The sequence below is a fragment of the Engraulis encrasicolus genome, chromosome 7, assembly GCF_034702125.1.
Source record: "Engraulis encrasicolus isolate BLACKSEA-1 chromosome 7, IST_EnEncr_1.0, whole genome shotgun sequence".
Taxonomy (NCBI): Eukaryota; Metazoa; Chordata; class Actinopteri; order Clupeiformes; family Engraulidae; genus Engraulis; species Engraulis encrasicolus.
Window position 1 is genome coordinate 38,539,440 of NC_085863.1, and position 16,942 is coordinate 38,556,381.

Here is a 16,942-nt window from a genome sequence, read left to right on the forward strand (position 1 = left end):
ACACAACCACACACATGATAAGCATCTCTCTGTCAAGGAGAGAGCAAAGTAAAATCCTGTCATTGTGCATTGATTGTGAAGGCTGCATGTTAAAACCGCACACCGGCAGCCAGGGGAGACTTTAACTTCAATGGTGCCACTACTCGGGTAAATGCCTCTTTGGACAGTTGCCTGAGAGGAAAGTAAAAAACCTATTAAGGGCTGTCCGAGAGCGTGGCGCTGTGCCCTGGCTAGCCGGCCGCGCCTGCCCCCTTCGGTTTGGCTGGCACGGCGGGCATGCAGGGCAAGGTAAGGCCAAGGCTACAGGAGGACTTGTCCTGTCCTGTACTCTCTTGCGGCTCTACGGGAAGTGTTTCTGCTCCGTAAAGGAGCCATTCGCTCGGCTCGACTCTCAGCTCGCTATTCTGAAAGTTATGACGCAGGGCATATAATTAGACATGCAAAATCCATAATCATCATCCCGGGATCAAATTACTGCACCGAGTAACTGTGTTTCATCTCCTGGTGTTCCCATTTTCAACCTCTCTCTTTCTCTCTCTCTCTCTCTCTCTGTCTCTCTCTCTCTCTCTCTCTCTCTCTCTCTCTCTCTCTCTCTCTCTCTCTCTCTTTTTCTCTTTGTCTCTGACCTTCTTTATCTTTCCGCCTATGTCTCTGTCTGTTTCTTTGTCTCTGTCTCTTCCTCCATCTTCCTCTCTTTCTCTTTCTCTTTCTCTTTGTCTCTGACCTTCATCTTTCTACTTCTGTCTCTGTCTGTCTCCTTGTCTGTCTCCTTGTCTTTCTCCCTCTCTCTCTCTCTCTCTCTCTCTCTCTCTCTCTCTCTCTCTCTCTCTCTCTCTCTCTCTCTCCAGCTGCTGAGGAAGAGGCACATTGGCAATGACATTGTGACCATAGTGTTCCAGGAGCCCGGTGCCCACCCCTTCACCCCCAAGGCCATCCGCTCCCACTTCCAACACGTCTTCATCATAGTGCAGGTCCACCAGCCCTGCACAGAAAACACCTATTACAGGTAACAGAACAAAAATGCTGTGTTGTGTTGTCTGCCTTGTGATGGTTGTTCCTGTAATTGTGTGTTGTGTGCTGTAATGCAATTCCTAGTTGGTTGTTTTGTTTCATTGTGTTTTGAGCGGTTCCAGTAAAGGCTGTCCCCCGACAGGGTGGCGTTGAAATATTTATTGGTGTCCTCTGGGGTGTTTCTGTTCTGATGTGTAATTCACAGTATTATCTCTCAAACGCTTGCTTTTTTTCTCTCTTTTTTTCTCTCTGCGGTATTCACTCCCTTCCTTTCACTATTCTTTTTCATCTCCCTCGGCTCTGTCTTGCTGCTGTTTTCTCTCTCTTTCACACATTCTTTCTGTCTTTCTTTCTCTCTCTGAAATTCCCCTTTCCTTTCTCTCTTCATTTTTCCTCCCTCTGTTCTATTTTGCTCTGTCCTCTCTCTCTTTCACTCTCTCACTCTTGCACTCTCTCTCTCTCTCTATGGCATTCTTTTTTCCCTCTCTCTGTCCTTTTCTCCCCCTGTGATCTGTTCTCTCCCGCCCTCTCTCCTCCTCTGCAGGGTGGCGGTGACACGCTCCAAGGACATCCCCCTGTTCGGCCCGCTGTTCCCGCGCGGTGCCCGCTTCCCGCGCTGCCCGGCCTTCCGCAACTTCCTGCTGGCCAAGGTGCTGAACGCCGAGAACGCCGCCGAGAAGTCGGAGAAGTTCCGCTCCATGGCCACGCGCACGCGCCAGGAGTACCTGAAGGACCTGGCGGAGAACTACGTCACCACCACGCCCATCGACTCCTCCACCAAGTTCCCCCTGCTGTCGCTGGGCAGCAAGCGCAAGGACAAGAGCAAAGGAGCCAAGGGGGCCGAGCTGCACAGCGCGGGGGCCCTGGTGTGGGCGGTCACGGCTGGGCACCAGAACAGCCCTAGTGGTGGTGGTTGTGGTGGTGGTGGTGAGCCGGCCCTAGAGAGTCCCAGGCTGCCTTGCCTGCTGGGCATCTCCGCAGAGTCGGTGGTGCTCATCGAGCGCTGCTCGCGCCGCGTGGTGTTCAATAGCTGCTGCCGCGACGTGATTGGCTGGAAGGCGGTGACGGACAGCGGGGTGAAGGGCGGGCCCTCGCTGGACATCTTCTACGAGAGGGGCGAGTCGGTGTCCATCAACGTCATGGACAACCAGGCCGAGGACATCAAGGAGATCGTGCAGAGACTGGAGGTGAGGGAGCATGCACGCACACACACACGCACACACACACACACACACACACACACACACACACACACACAAATGGATCACAAAACATCTTAATAGCTCAGTACAGTACAGTACCTCTAGATCTATTCACTACATATTGTTTGTACATATAGGAGTGCATAGGATTGTGCAGAGACTGCAGGTAAGTGAGTGCACATACACATATACTTGCACGCAGGCACGCATGCACGGTTGCGTACGCATGCAAGTTTTGTCCACAGTGAAATCGCAGTTCTAAAGAGGTATCAAACTCTGTCCTAAAGACTGTACTACAGTGGTTCTCAACCTTTTTTGAACAAACTCACCCTTGGCCTCATCAGAAGCCTCCCAACGCCCCCCCTGACCTCATCATACGACTGACAACGCCCCCCCTTATTTAAAAAAAATAAAATGGATTTATGCCCCCCAATGCTAACTAAGCACCACCCCTTTCCAGCTGTATCCTTCTCAATGCCCCCCTAGAGCTCCCCAACACCCTCTGGGGGGCTGTAACACCCCCGTTGAGAAACACTACTCTACTACAAAGTTTCGTAACACAGGTGACTTCACTGTGTGGCTAATCTTCTTGTCTTCAGTGCTCATTAAGGTCAGTTGATTCTGGGCTGGTTGTATAAAATTTGTGCCAGGGCTTGTAGGCAACCTGGGAATGACACGTCTGTACTGTGGTCCTGGCTGCCACTGTAATCCACACACACACCTCACCTCACATACCCACATCTCACCTCACATACCCACATCTCCAACTCTCCTGGACTTGCTCCTCTTCCGACTGTAATCCTCACCTTGCTTTTATCCCCACCCACTCAGCTGGTGATGTGGAGCTGCGAGGCACGTGTGGTGACCCATCAGTACACACACACACACACACACACACACACACACACACACACACACACACACACACACACACACACACACACACACACATATGCACACACACACACAGTGAGAGAGAGAAAGCGAGAGAGAGACAGACAAACAGAGAGACAGAGAGAGAAAGAGATCGAGCTGCGAGGCGCGCAAGGTGACGCCACTGTGTGACGGCATGGCCCAGCCCGGCTTCCTGATGACACACACACACAAACTTACACATCCACCTTACCCCTTACCCATTTCTCTAAAGCTGGGCTCAAACTACATGGGACTTTCAAATCGTTGCCTATTTTGGCGTCAGGTTATACCACACAGAAAGAGAATTGCAACTGCTTATCTCCGATCATTAACACAGAGACAAAGCCCAACGTTTTATTTTGAGTCATAAATATAATTTGATCATTTGATATCTACGATGGTTTGATCGTTGATCGTTTGATATCTACGATATGTAGTCGGTCACTCTTTGAATGGACAAAATTCTATCTTAGAACACCACATATGATGTCAACAATCACTTGCAATGGCCCTGGGGAATAACGTTTGACCGATTGTTATAAGGGGGGTTTTCAGCTTAGAATCGACCTTTCAGCCTTGACTCTCCTGAGCTTGCTCCTCTTCCTAATCTTGACCTTGGCCTTATTCCCCCTCAGCTGGTGACGCGTGGCTGCGAGGCGCGCGAGGTGACTCCCCTGCGCGACGGCGTGGGCCAGCCCGGCTTCCTCATGACGGACGAGGGCTTCGTCACAGAGCTGCAGCCCTTCGGCTACGCGGAGAGCGGCGGCCTGCAGCTGTGGGCGCGCGTGGTGCGGCTCTGCGGCCAGCCCCTGCTGCACCTCACGCCCGAGGAGAGGAGCCGCCTGCTGCGCACCGCGCACAAGATACACATCATGGTCATACCGCCCGACGAGAACGGCAAGCCACGCAGGTCAGTGGCCAGACAGCCAGAGATGGGGAAGCTTGGGATTCAGAAATTACAATACAATGCCACATATTCTTAATGACCTGGTTTTAGTTAACCCCTTTGTGCAGAAGCTTATGTTACAACCTTATTTTCCTCAAAATGTTAATGTCTTAATTGGTTACTTAAGGCTTGTTATGATATAGTTGAGGCTTTCTAGAAAGTGCAAATGGGGCTGGCAGTGGGCCCATCTGCACAAAGAGGCTACGAAGGACAAATGCTGAGCACTTTCCTCTGTTGAATCAGATAAAAAACAAAAGGCCCTTCATCAAAACTTGGTGGCCGTTGGGCCTACTTCAGGCAACTCCAGCACAGGAAGTTAAAAACCCTTTATTTTACACTTGGGCATAGTAACAGGTTTCAACTACACCGGGTCTTCGTCAGGGCATGACCTGGTTTTACTTGGTGAAATGCCCTAATCGGACAGGTGACAGCAGATCTGATGGAATCTGTGGCACTGGATTGTAGCTTCATGTTGCCCATCAGAGCCTACAACAGTGATGTTTTCAAGGGAGCATTACGTAGTCGTACTGGGTCTTAAAATAATGTTTCCAAAATGATCCCGTGGTTTTAACAGGGTGAGAGGCACCTCGAAAATTGAATAAGCGTTATTCTTGATGAGAATGGCAGGCCACACAGGCGAGTGGCTGTTGTGAAAGACTGAGCCAGAAGGGCTGGTGATGTTAAGATATATGGTGATGCCCTTTGTGTCCAAAGGGGGGTAAGAGAGTTAAAGCAACCCTAAGGAAGCTTTACAATCACCCCATTTATACTGTGGGCCATTGGCCCAGGGACCTAAGCCCAAGAGCTCAAGCCCAGGGCTTGATGCTGAAGGCCAACTGTACAGGCCAAGAATTCAAAATAGAATGTTAGCCGTGATAACCTTTCCTCTTTATTCCTACATATAGGTGGAAGGGGGTGACACTTCCGTTTCGTTATGCCTGGTTACGACTCTGTGTTATCTGCCACTGCATTTTTAAAACAATGAATCACCACATTGTCAATATGCACCATTAAGGGCCATCATACTTGAAAAAGGACTGCTGTCTATGCTTACTGATTGAGAGGATGATTTGGAGAAAGTGGCCTTGGATATAACATTCCACTCATAAACGCAGTCTGGTTTAGTAATGAGTGCAGCTATGAATGAGCCAACTTGTTCCTGAGCTTCTTAATACCATTGAAAAAAGCATGTTTAAATAACTTGTGTTTCACACACAAAGTTTCTGCTTAGGTAGCCCATTTGTTTATATGGATGGGTCTTTGGCTAAACAGGAAATGGCACCCCTTTCCCGTTGCTACAGTAGCTACCCCAGAAATAAGGGGATTCAAAAATAGCCTGTAAGCACTCGGGCTCCCTGGCTGCCCTTGCAGTTGGGTATGGAACTGTTACCTACACAACAGTTCTAGGTTTAGCCCTGTTTTGGCTTTGCCCAGGCCAATATAAACGCCTACAGGGGCTAGGCTTAAGTTCAAGAGCCAGGTTGGCACACACTATAAACGGGGCTAATGATGTTTGCTAAGTCGTACTGTCGTAACTGGGTCAGAGGCACTTCAGAAGCTTTGGCACACTCCCTGGGCTATAAGGACTCTAAATTGACACCAGCCAACTGGCCAAATGGTGGTGAAATTTCAGTTTGGCTTTTAGAAAAGACCAACTTACTGATCATGTTCACCAATTAGTGTGTGTTTGGCTAGTGAGATTAACATCTACTTGCCATTTTGGCTGGTGATGAAAAAGGTTAATGCAGAGCCCCGGCGGCCATAACCACAATCAAGATGGCTGTCTATTATGTACAATTCCATTTCCAACCCCTAGGGTGAACAAAGGGGGAAACAACTTAATGTTGATACCACCCGATGATGTGGCCACTGCACTTGTATGTGAACATCGATTGGTAATGGAATGGATGCCACAATGCATTAGTCAAAGTAAATTGTTTCTATATTTTCACTTTATTAATATAACTCAATGCACCCCTGAATGGATTGGTGATGTGTTCCACCATTGATTATTCTTGCCTCATTTTGTACATTGAGTGATATACACAATATGATCCAAATTTATGAAATTACAAAAGATTTTCACATTTTCCACATGGTTCATTGCAATTCTATGTGGAATTAAATATTTCACTCATTCGTGTCTTACTTGGAGACACAAAGAGATGGGAAGTGGATATGAGTATAAATAATGCCTATCGAAACATGACATCATGGGGCACTCTCCAATCCTCACTGTGTGTGGCTAGCATGAGTCACTAGGTCAGTGCTCTGTACCATACGTACGGTATGATGCAAGGGGTCCACTGGTGCAGAAAGAAGGGCACCACACCACACCACACCACTCCCTGTGGTTCCCTCAACCAGAGGTCGCTGTCTTTGAGACGTGTCTAATTTTAGAAGATGGATCGATGGGTGCAGTCAGTGACGCGGATAGGTGTTAAGGGGTCTGGAGACAAATGATAAGAGGGGAGGTCGGATAAATAAAGCGGAGCAGAGCCATGAGGATGACAAGAAAAGGGCTTCAGATGAGAGAGACAGTGACACAGAAAGAGGAGGTGTGGGTGGGGAGGTGGGGGGTTACAGGGTGATTCATTATTTGTTTTTCATTAAAAGGTTGTCATGATGCAGCAGACATGCCAGTAAGCCACATGTGAAACCGAATGACAAAGAGAGAGGACAAGAGAGAAGGAGAGACAGAGAGAAAGCGTGATCGAGAAAACAAGTGAGAGAAGGCATTCGCGAGAAAGAAGGATAGGCAACGTGTGACAGAGGGCTAGGGAGAGAGAGAGAGTGACAGAGAGAGACAGAGAGAGACAGGAAAGAGGAGAAAGACAGTGACTCATTTCCTTGTTTTTTTATGAAATGTTGTGTATGTAACATGCCAGAAGGCACATGTGAATTTGAATTAGAAATAGAGAGAAGACAAGAGAGAGGGAAGAAGAGGGAAAGCGTGGGAGAGAGAGAGAGAGAGACAAAGAGAGTGAGAGAGAGAGAGAGAGAGAGAGAGAGAGAGAGAGAGAGAGAGAGAGAGAGAGAGGGAGAGTACACACACAGAATAGAATAAATAGCTTGGCTGAATGCTGAGGTGGATGGGCGGTGGGTGGCTGGGCGTCAGAGAGTGAGGGCAAACAGATGGGTGCAGGACGCTAGCCTGGGGTCGCGCCAGGGTCACAGACGGGGCCGGGTTGCGTTTGTTGCGAGCAAGCGACAATGACGATAGCGGCTGTGGTGCTAGCGAGTGGTAGTGTAGCAGGTAGCTTCATTCTCTCCATAAGCCACCAGCTGGCTAGCCACCAATCGGTCGTTGCTAATGAGGCCCAGCCATCGCGCTTCACTGGGCAGAGGTAGCCAGGCCAGCTTGTTGAGTTCGTTTGATGTCGGCCACACAGGCCGTTTAGTGCCATAATGCAAATGACTGGATCCTCCAGGAGGCTTATCGTGCGACAGAAATGTGGACTTTAATGATTGTGTCGGAGAGAGAGAGAGAAAATAAGGATTAAATATGTAGTGTGAGTGGTGGAGTTGTATTTTGCAAGTCTGGGCCCCTAATGGGAAGAGAGACGTGCCGACTGTGTTGCCAAAAATGTATTTGCGGAGCTATTTCATTAAGAGAGAGAATGCTGTTGAACTGGCAACAAGATGAATTTGGGAAATGGTGTCACGGCAGCCACTTCTGGTGCTCAACAGACACTTCCTGTATGTAAAAACAGAAACTGTGTTTGTCTGTGTGTATACGAGAGTGTGTGTGCATGTGTGTGTGTGTGTGCATGTGCGTGCTTGCATGCATGCGTACGTGTGTGTGTGTGTGTGTGTGTTTGTGTGTGTGTGTGTGTGTGTGTGTGTGTGTGTGTGTGTGTGTGTGTGTTCACATGTGTATGCATCCGTGACTGTGAAAGTGTGTGTTTGTAATGAATGTACGTCGTACATTGTCAAACCACACACAATTAGTTCCTGTTTCTGTGTGTGTCACCTGCCTTACCAAGAAATGGGAACAAACTGCGATAGTAATTTAATACAAGTACGAGTGTTACTCATTTATGGCACATTGCCATTAGAGACTGTTCATCAACACACAGTTTTATTTCATTTTTGAAACATCATTCTGTTAGCCGCAGTCTATTTCATTCCATTAGCTAGACCACAGAGGAATTTACCTAACAATGTCAATAGCAATGCACTTCCAGGAATGACCTTAGCAAAAAGGTCAGGAGGAACAAAATAAAGGAAGTTGATGAAATTGACTGTATTTATAACTTTGGTATTACATCTGACTTATTCGCATAAAACTATTTTTTATACAATCATGATCCATCCTCAACAAATCATTAAAAAAACATCAGTTAGCAGCATTTTCCACAAACTACATGAAAAAAATATTCAAATTTATATAAATATAGGTTGTAAATTGATCATGCTAATTTTCAGTTGTACATTATCCCTAAGATGTTCCACTTTTTTCCTCCAAGACAAAGGCCAGTTGCTTACAACTCATAACTTGCACTCATAACATGAACCAGTAGAACTATCCATCAAGAACACTTGCACAATTTGCAGCATGTCAAAATGATTGAAATTGATCATATTTATCTATAGGCCCAGCTGAAATTTGGTATTGGTATATAGTTTGGGTTACGTTTGTTTGTACTGTGCAAAATGTTTGTATTGTAAACCACAATATACTTATAGTCCTTCTCCAGAAAGCAGATACTTCAGAAGCAAATTTTAATACTAGGCCTACTAAAATTCTACTTTAACTGTACATTAACCGTGGTGTGGATGTGTTTCTCCTGTGTCTGCAGGAGCTTCTCAGAGCTGTACCAGAAGGCCATCCAGGACGCGGAGGGCAAGTCCGGGGAGGGCCAGTCTGGAGAGGCCTGGGTCCTGGACGACCGCGAGGAGGAGACGGAAGAGGAGTACGAGGAGGATGAGGAGGAGGAGGAAGACGAGAGGTCGGAGCGCGAACGGATCCAAGGAGAAGGCAGGGAGGCAGAACCGGCAGTCCAAGTAGACGGAACAGGACCATCAGGCAGTGTTGTCCCCACAGCACATGAGGTATCCCCATCCGTGGGCGAAGGAGGCCCCCCCAGTTCCATGCTCTCCCCACCCAGCCTCCCCCTGCTGCGGGCCACCTCCCTGCAGGACCACCCCTCCTCCACCCCGGTTCCGGAGATCACCCCTTCCTCTATGACGCGCAGCTTCTCCCTCGAGAGGCACCCTCCCTGCCAGGACCTGCTCGACGGGTACGGCAGTTCATCCTCCACCACCCTACCACATACGCATCCATATTTGCCCTGCCAGGACCTGCTTGATGGGTATGGCAGTTCATCAAACCTCCATACACATTCTCCTTATCCACCGACACAGTGCATTTTGTATTGTGAATTCAACACTTGTAGAGTATAACCAAACTCATTCCATCAATGAGTGCTAAATTTGACCCTCAATGTACTCTCATTGTAAGCTAGAGTTGTCATATGTAAGCTCTTGTCCAAGGCCTGCAGGGCTTTAGTCTTCTTATCAGATAACTGGCCAATATGGGAATTTACATTTCAAACTTCCAAAGCACTTAACTCCTCCCACCAGTAACTGTCTCTCAATCGCCCAACCCAATGTTGGCGAATGGGTAAAATAAGACACACATTTCAAAATGTGACAGAGTTACCCCCTTCCTGCAAAAAAGTTTCTTTGGCGGTTCCAGACCCTCTTTATGAGTGACATTTGTACAAGGGTATGGTAACATCAAGCTACTTTAACAGTCAAATATAACACTCCTCTATGGTTTATTTGTTATACTTTGTTTATTTGTTATAGTTCAGTGTTGAGTTCACATTCCAATTTTGCTATGCTGTACCTCAGACCTCTCCACAGTCTCTGTTCCTTCATCCTTCTCAAACCCTCCAACTATCATAACACATTCACAAAATATTTGTTCCAGAGCGCTTTGTTTGAAATTGGGGAGTCTATTTTAGTCTATTTTATTTTTAAATACTAAGGGGTGGTCAAGGGGGCGTTGGGAGCTTTATTATGAGGTCCAGGGGGCGCTTATACAGTACAAAGGGTGGGAACCACTGGTCTACTATGACCTAGCCATTACAATAAAAGCTTTGTAACTTTTTTATAAAGGAGAGTACCTTTGAAATCATGAGACTTGATACCCATGCTTTCTCTCCACCATTATCTAGTCGATATTTTTGATTTGCTTGACTTTATTAGTGAACCAGATATCATTTAATACTCAGTTTAGTCTGTGATTTTTAGAGGAATTCTAGGAGACAGTAGAAGGATATGTAATATTAATGTGATTTTTATTAAAGGGGTATGCCACTATTTTGGGGCTTAATACAGTTAAAATCGTTGGCCAGGCTTTATATAGGTGGTAAAGTGTCTTATTTTTCATGTAATGTTCACATTATATATGTCGCTAAGCTAGTGAAAGTCAATGTATCCATGTAGCATGCTACAATGCTACACGGATACATTGACTTTCACTAGCTTAGCGACATATTCCCTCTTTTAACTTGTCTTAAAGCAAGACAACGCTTAACATGAAAAATAAGACACTTTACCACCTTTATAAACCCCAGCCAACGATTTTAACTGTAATAAGCCAGGGATTAAAGTTTTCCGTCGCTACGACGGATTTCCGTCAGTTGGATTTTCGTTTGGACGGATTTCCGTCCGTATAATTTATGTCAATTAATTTACAATTTTTACTTTCCAACTGAACACAAATCGAGAGCACACCTGGTCATGAGAAGGTGACGAGAGGTGTGTTTGGTGTACGGATTTAGTTATACACTCCACCACTGGTGTGATAGGCCTACAACAGATTCACTCATCAATAGTTTTGAGCCATCCCCGTTCTTCAAAAAAAAAAAAAAAAAGAAGTACAGCACGAGCGGTCAACAATTCGGTGGCGGTGCAGCTCGAGAGACAAAAAAAAAAAAGCCAACATTGTTGCTGATGGCAGAAAAGAAAATACGTGTAATACTATGTCTTTAAAGTGCAATGACAATCGTTAAACGAGTTGGACTGAGATTCCAATATGGGCTAATAATGCATGGAATGCATAGCTGGAAGAAGGTAGGACACGTCGTTGCACCTGCCGGGGCAGATTGTTAGAAAAAAAGAATAGTTTACTTCGACTGCGCATGATGTCTTTTTCTTGAAGGGTTTGCCTTTTAATCATTGTGGCTTTTACTAACATTATTCATAGCCCCAATGGGACGGATTATCATAGGCAGCTAGCAAGGATACCACGCGTTTCATCCTCAAAGTTTAGCGCGTTTGACTGGCTGCGTAAAAGGGGGGGCTATGATAGAACTAGCTCTAGTTGTCTTTCTGACAACGGATACTTTACTGTCTCATCTGTAATCATAGCAGATTAAAACTTTGTTGTTGCCGATATATATTCAAGAAATAAGTTAAAAAATGGGTTGCATTTTACAGGAGTCACTGTTGCTATCCCAGGCAGAGCCAATATTTTATGCCACGTCTTGTTCTGGGAAGCAGTGTTCTGATGGGTGAACTCATATGGTCGATAAATGCCGTTTCGATGTTTGTTTCACTTTCAAGGCTTGTTGTAGGCTATTGTGTGATGCTATTTTTGCTAACTGGAATAGTGTGCCGCAACAGTTGTGTGTGTGTGCTTGTTTTTGAGTGGCTCAACGTCTGTGTCCATCTTCTCGGACTATGCGTTTCGTTTGAGTTCAGTTATTTGCGCACTGCGCACTCAGGGCTGATGCGTGGGCGATTTGCCTTGATTCGAGTGGAAAGTTGCGCGACAAGCTTGGGAAAGTGTGTTACTTTTGTTAAACGATAGACGTCTGACTGTGACTGTGTTGTGTCTGCATGCGTCGTGTCAGCTTGTATGAGAGAACACTAGTGCGTGCAGGAATCGGGGACGTTTTTTATATCAATGGTAAGCGTGTGCCTGGCACCGCACATCGAGAGGCAAAAAAGTAGCCATAGGTTTTCAAAACGGTAGAACACAGAGGAGACTTACCGCACCCTGTTTGTAAACGTCAACAAGTTGTTTGTAACAGGATGAATAGTGAATTTGTGAAAAACATACAAATAACCAACAACTAGTTTTCTCCCTCTGATTGCTATGTCCACAGTGCATTGTTTTTTTTAAATATCAGAAATACAACTGCAAGCAATGCGCACCAGTTGCTTTTCACCAGAACAGTGTTTGCCCATTCTGATGTGAAAGACAAAATATACTGGTAGCCTGCTACTACTACAACAACAACAAAAACCATAATGAGATCACTGTATCAACGCATTGCAATTCCAAGTCAATAATTCTGTGAGATCAGCTACCATTTTGAAGCAACACTCATTGTGAAATCCATTCTGCATAATGTTGTGAACAATTCATAAATAATGGGTAGAAATAAGAGGAAATAACCAAAACATGCCCCAAATTGCAGTTCAGTGTTTGCAGTCTGATATAGTATCCATCATTCCTCCATTCTCGACCAGTTCTAGTCAATCTGGTGGCCTAGGCCTGCCCCCTTTCCCTCTTTCCCTTTTTTGTGTTTAGAAATTGGCATCTGTAAACATAGCATTGTAGGCCTACATCTGATTGAGCACATCTGATCTAGTACCTACAGGTACATTCATATTGAGTGTATACAGACCTACTTAGTGTATAATGAATATTCATTGTTAATGTGAAGTGTAAAGTTTTATGTTGGTTCTGATTTTGTGGCAGTTTTTGGTATTACTGGCACCCTCAAGACATAGGCCTATTCTGCTCTAGGCGACTGCCCTGTCTGCCTATGTCTAGCGCTGGCTCTGACACCATTCCTTGCGTAAAACCAGTGTATGTTTCGTTACGAGGGCAGAGCCTGGCTACATTGTTTTTAGTAGGGTTACGGAGTGATACTCGATCGGGTACCTAACCGGTAAAAAAGCTCAGTCAGATGACTTTTTTTTTGCTTTAATCCCTGTAATAAGCCCCAAAATAGTGGCATACCCCTTTAAGGCTGAAAAAAGATGAAGTGAGAAAGAGAGGTGTGGGTGGAATTAATAAAGTTGAACATTGCAGCTGCATTTTAAAATTAGTGTGTGTGTGTGTGTGTGTGTGTGCGTGCGTGCGTGCGTGCGTGCACGCGTGCACGCGCGCGTGTGTGTGCGTGCGTGTTTATCTGTGATCTGTGAATCTCTCTGTATGTGTGTGTTCATGTCTGCTTGTGTGTCTGTTTATCTATGACGTGCAAATCTGTACGTGGGTCAATGTCTATTTTTTGGGGCTCATATGTCAGGTGATAGAAACCACAGCTAATGCCCATATATTCACTAGTAATTGGTAATTAATGCACTGCAATGAATATGCTTCTTAGATAACTAAAATGCATTTAAAAAAACACACGATAGTGGCATTAGCAGAGACGCTATAAAGGGAGTTCAAAATAGGCAGAAAATCTTTGGTTGCACCACCCTGACATTTGCTGCCACTAAAACGTCATTGTGTGTTACTATGTGTGTTCCTTTGTAGACATGTGTATGACAACGTGGGGCTGAAGGTAGGGGAGCACGAGCACATCTACGAGAACCCCGGGGAGCTGCTGGACGCCACGCCAGACCTCATCCTGGCCGTCAAGCCCAAGATGGCCCTGGAGGAGGAGGGGCCTCACAAACAGGTCAGACACACGCCCACATATGCTGCCACTACGCTCACACACACACACACATACACACGCAGGCACACACACACACACACACACACATACACACACACACACACACACACACACACATACACACACACACACACACACACACACACACACACACACACACACACACACACACACACACACACACATACGCGCAGGCACGCACACACACACATACATAGGCTATGTATGGACACACATACAGACACATATAGCAACGCTTGCCATGACACGGATAAAGACACACAGTAGAAGCTGAAGTACTAATCATTTCCTGCCGGTCTTGAGTCCCTAACACAAACACACCAAGAAAGAGGAAGACAGAAGAGCAGTAGCAGCAGAAAAGAAAGAAAGCGATATAGGAAGAGAGAGAGAGAGAGAGAGAGAGAGAGAGAGAGAGAGAGAGAGAGAGAGAGAGAGAGAGAGAGAGAACAGTCCAGTCCAGTCCAGTTATTAAATTACTACATTAGATGGCATACATTCACCATATGGGATGAGAGAGAGAGAAGAGAGAAAGACAGGCAGAGGCAAAAAGAAAGAAGAGAAAAATGTAAAGTAAGGGAAAGAGAGGAGTATCATTGTCTTTCTTTATTGTAGTCGTAGATGGGCATCCGTTCACCATATGGGAGTTAGCCTCTGGAGGGAGAAGAGAAGAGGCAGCAAGCATTCTCCCCTGCAGCTCTCTTCCTTCCGCTCAATGTTTTATTAATGTGCAAGAGACACGGCACGTCACCCGCTCGTTCTTGTCTGTCACGCCTTATGATGACTCAATTGAACCGCGCTGCCACCACTACTCTGACTTACAGTATCTTCGAGGAGAAGGAAGATTTTTTTTTAAAAGAACCGCCGGGCTGCTTGGTTTTTTATCAACTGGTGGAGTTCACCTTTTGCACTCTGCGTTGCACGATACAGCACGCCTCATTTTCTGCCCTCAGTATGCTTCACAATAAAAGCCTGTTTTCATTCTCACGCACACATGCACATTCAAAAAGAACAGAATAATATGTAGCATTTTTAACATCGCAAGCAAATGTGCACTCACAGTTTACAAAACAAATATATACAGAAACTCACACCCAGACGCACACACACACACACAGCTACACACACACACACACCCACACACACCTACACACACAAACTCACACAGACTCACATACACATATACAGTACGTATACCCGCATCAAAAATGATTATCGCATAGCAATATCCAAACAACACTTGTGGTCATAAAAATGCAGCGTGAATGTGTGAATGTCGTAATTATACCTCGGCGGAGAAACAAGGCTCAGTTCTGATGTAGTGATGGGTCTGCCACATCTCTGACATCTCTTTCAGGTCTTTACCGTCAGTGTGTGAGATGTCAGCGTGTGTGGCTTAGGACCAACGGAAATCAGAAGCAGCGATATGACTAATATGACAGTTTGGTCATCACTGTTTTTTTTTCGCTTGCTAAATCCCATGGGTAAAAGGCCTTCATTTAGTTGTAAATATTTTTTTCTCCCTGCCTCCACGTCTGCAATTATTAAATTGGGAGCTCGGTGTAGGAAGCCATTTTATTTGAATGCAGCACAACAAACACTGATTACAGTTTTGATTACAGTGTTGGCTCACAGCTCTCGTTTTTTTTCTCTGGTTTCCTGTCCCCCTGTGTCTTTCTTCACTTTTTTTTCTCTGAAACCACTCTGTCTGTCTCTCCCTCACACTCCCTCTCTCTTTCTCTGTGTATCTCTGTTGTCTTTCTGTCTATGTATCTCTCCATCTCTTCCTCCATCTCTGTGTATTTCTCATTTTCACCATATCTCTCTCTCTCTCTGCACCCACCCTCTATGTCTCTTCCTCTCCTCCGATTCTGTCTCTCTAACTGTTTTTTTTTAATTTATCTCTCTCACTATCAAGTTCTATCTCTCCGTCTCTCCCTCCATCTCTCTGTGCCTCTGCCTCTATCTTTCTATCTGTCCTTTCATCACTCTCCCCATCCCCCTCTATGCATCCCTCACACCCCTCACCTCATGTCTCCATCTCCATCTCCATCTCTCTCTCTCTCTCTCTCTCTCTCTCTCTCTCTCTCTCTCTCTCTCTCTCTCTCTCTCTCTCTCTCTCTCTCTCTCGTGTGTGTGTGTGGGGGAAATGTGAGTTGTGGGTTGATATTATTGTAATATGATTAATAAAGAGTTAATAAAGGAGTTGTTAAATATCTCTCTCTCTCTCTCTCTCTCCCTCCCTCCCCATCTCTCCTGTCTGTAGTTTGGGTGTGTGGATGAGCTGCTGGATGACAAGGCGTCGGCCAGTAACCCTGTTGTCCGCTCGGAGCACATGGACCGGGCCGAGCGCAACTCCAGAGCCATGAGCCTGCACAACTCCATCACCAAGAGTCAGTTACCACTCTTGCCTCATGTCCCCCGTGTCTGACTGTATGAATTTTGGTTGGTTATCTCTGTTTGTTTTTACCAATGTACCAACTTATTGTTCGGAGAGAGAGAGAGAGAGAGAGAGAGAGAGAGAGAGAGAGAGAGAGAGAGAGAGAGAGAGAGAGAGAGAGAGAGAGAGAGAGAGTACGTGTTTGGTATCTGGAGTCCGCTCGAAAATGAGATGCTACATCTTATGGGGTTTACCTTTGATAAAAGAATTTGAATGTTTTGTCCGTCTGAAGGTTTGTGTGCCTGTGTGTTTTGTCTGTCTACCTGTTTCTTTGTTTGGTTGATCTGGTTTGGTTCATTTCATTTTATTCTCTGTGTGCAGAAATGCCCTTCAAACATTTACCTTCATCGCTAGCGCTCTGAGGCAGCTGCTCCCTCTTTCCTCCGCTGTGTATACTGTATCTGTCTGTCCTTCTTTCTGTTTGCCTTTCTGTTGTTCTGTATGTTAGTCTATCAGGCTGTCTGTACTGTTGTTCCGTTCTCTCCCTACCTCTTGATGTCTGTCTGTTGATGCCTTTTTCGCCTTGTCTGTCCAGCCGACGCTCCCTTTGTCTGCTTTCTGTCCATCCCGCTGTCAGACGCTCTTTGTGTTTTTTTCCATGTTCTCTATCTCATAATGCCATGTCTGGCTCTCTCTCTCTCGTCCTTGTCTGTCTTGCTTCTCTTTGAGTCTGTTTTTTATTATTTCTTTCAGCCCTGCTTACATTTATCATCCTAATTAATCCACCTTCATTTCAGCCTCATCATATATAGCTGTA

The 16,942-nt window shown here is 45.8% G+C and overlaps 1 protein-coding gene across 10 annotated transcripts in view; it reads left to right on the top strand.

Annotated features, from left to right (window-relative positions):
- Nucleotides 1-16,942, top strand: part of sipa1 (signal-induced proliferation-associated 1) — a 75,992-nt gene that overhangs the window by 42,557 nt on the left and 16,493 nt on the right. For 9 of the 10 annotated variants that reach the window (XM_063203465.1, XM_063203472.1, XM_063203473.1 and 6 more), the window contains exons 8-13: nt 849-1,006; nt 1,556-2,198; nt 3,764-4,038; nt 8,877-9,389; nt 13,583-13,727; nt 16,012-16,138. In XM_063203465.1, the coding sequence (XP_063059535.1) occupies nt 849-1,006; nt 1,556-2,198; nt 3,764-4,038; nt 8,877-9,389; nt 13,583-13,727; nt 16,012-16,138 (1,861 nt within the window). The remainder of the gene's footprint in view (nt 1-848; nt 1,007-1,555; nt 2,199-3,763; nt 4,039-8,876; nt 9,390-13,582; nt 13,728-16,011; nt 16,139-16,942) is intronic. The other variant, XM_063203470.1, reaches the window with a different exon arrangement.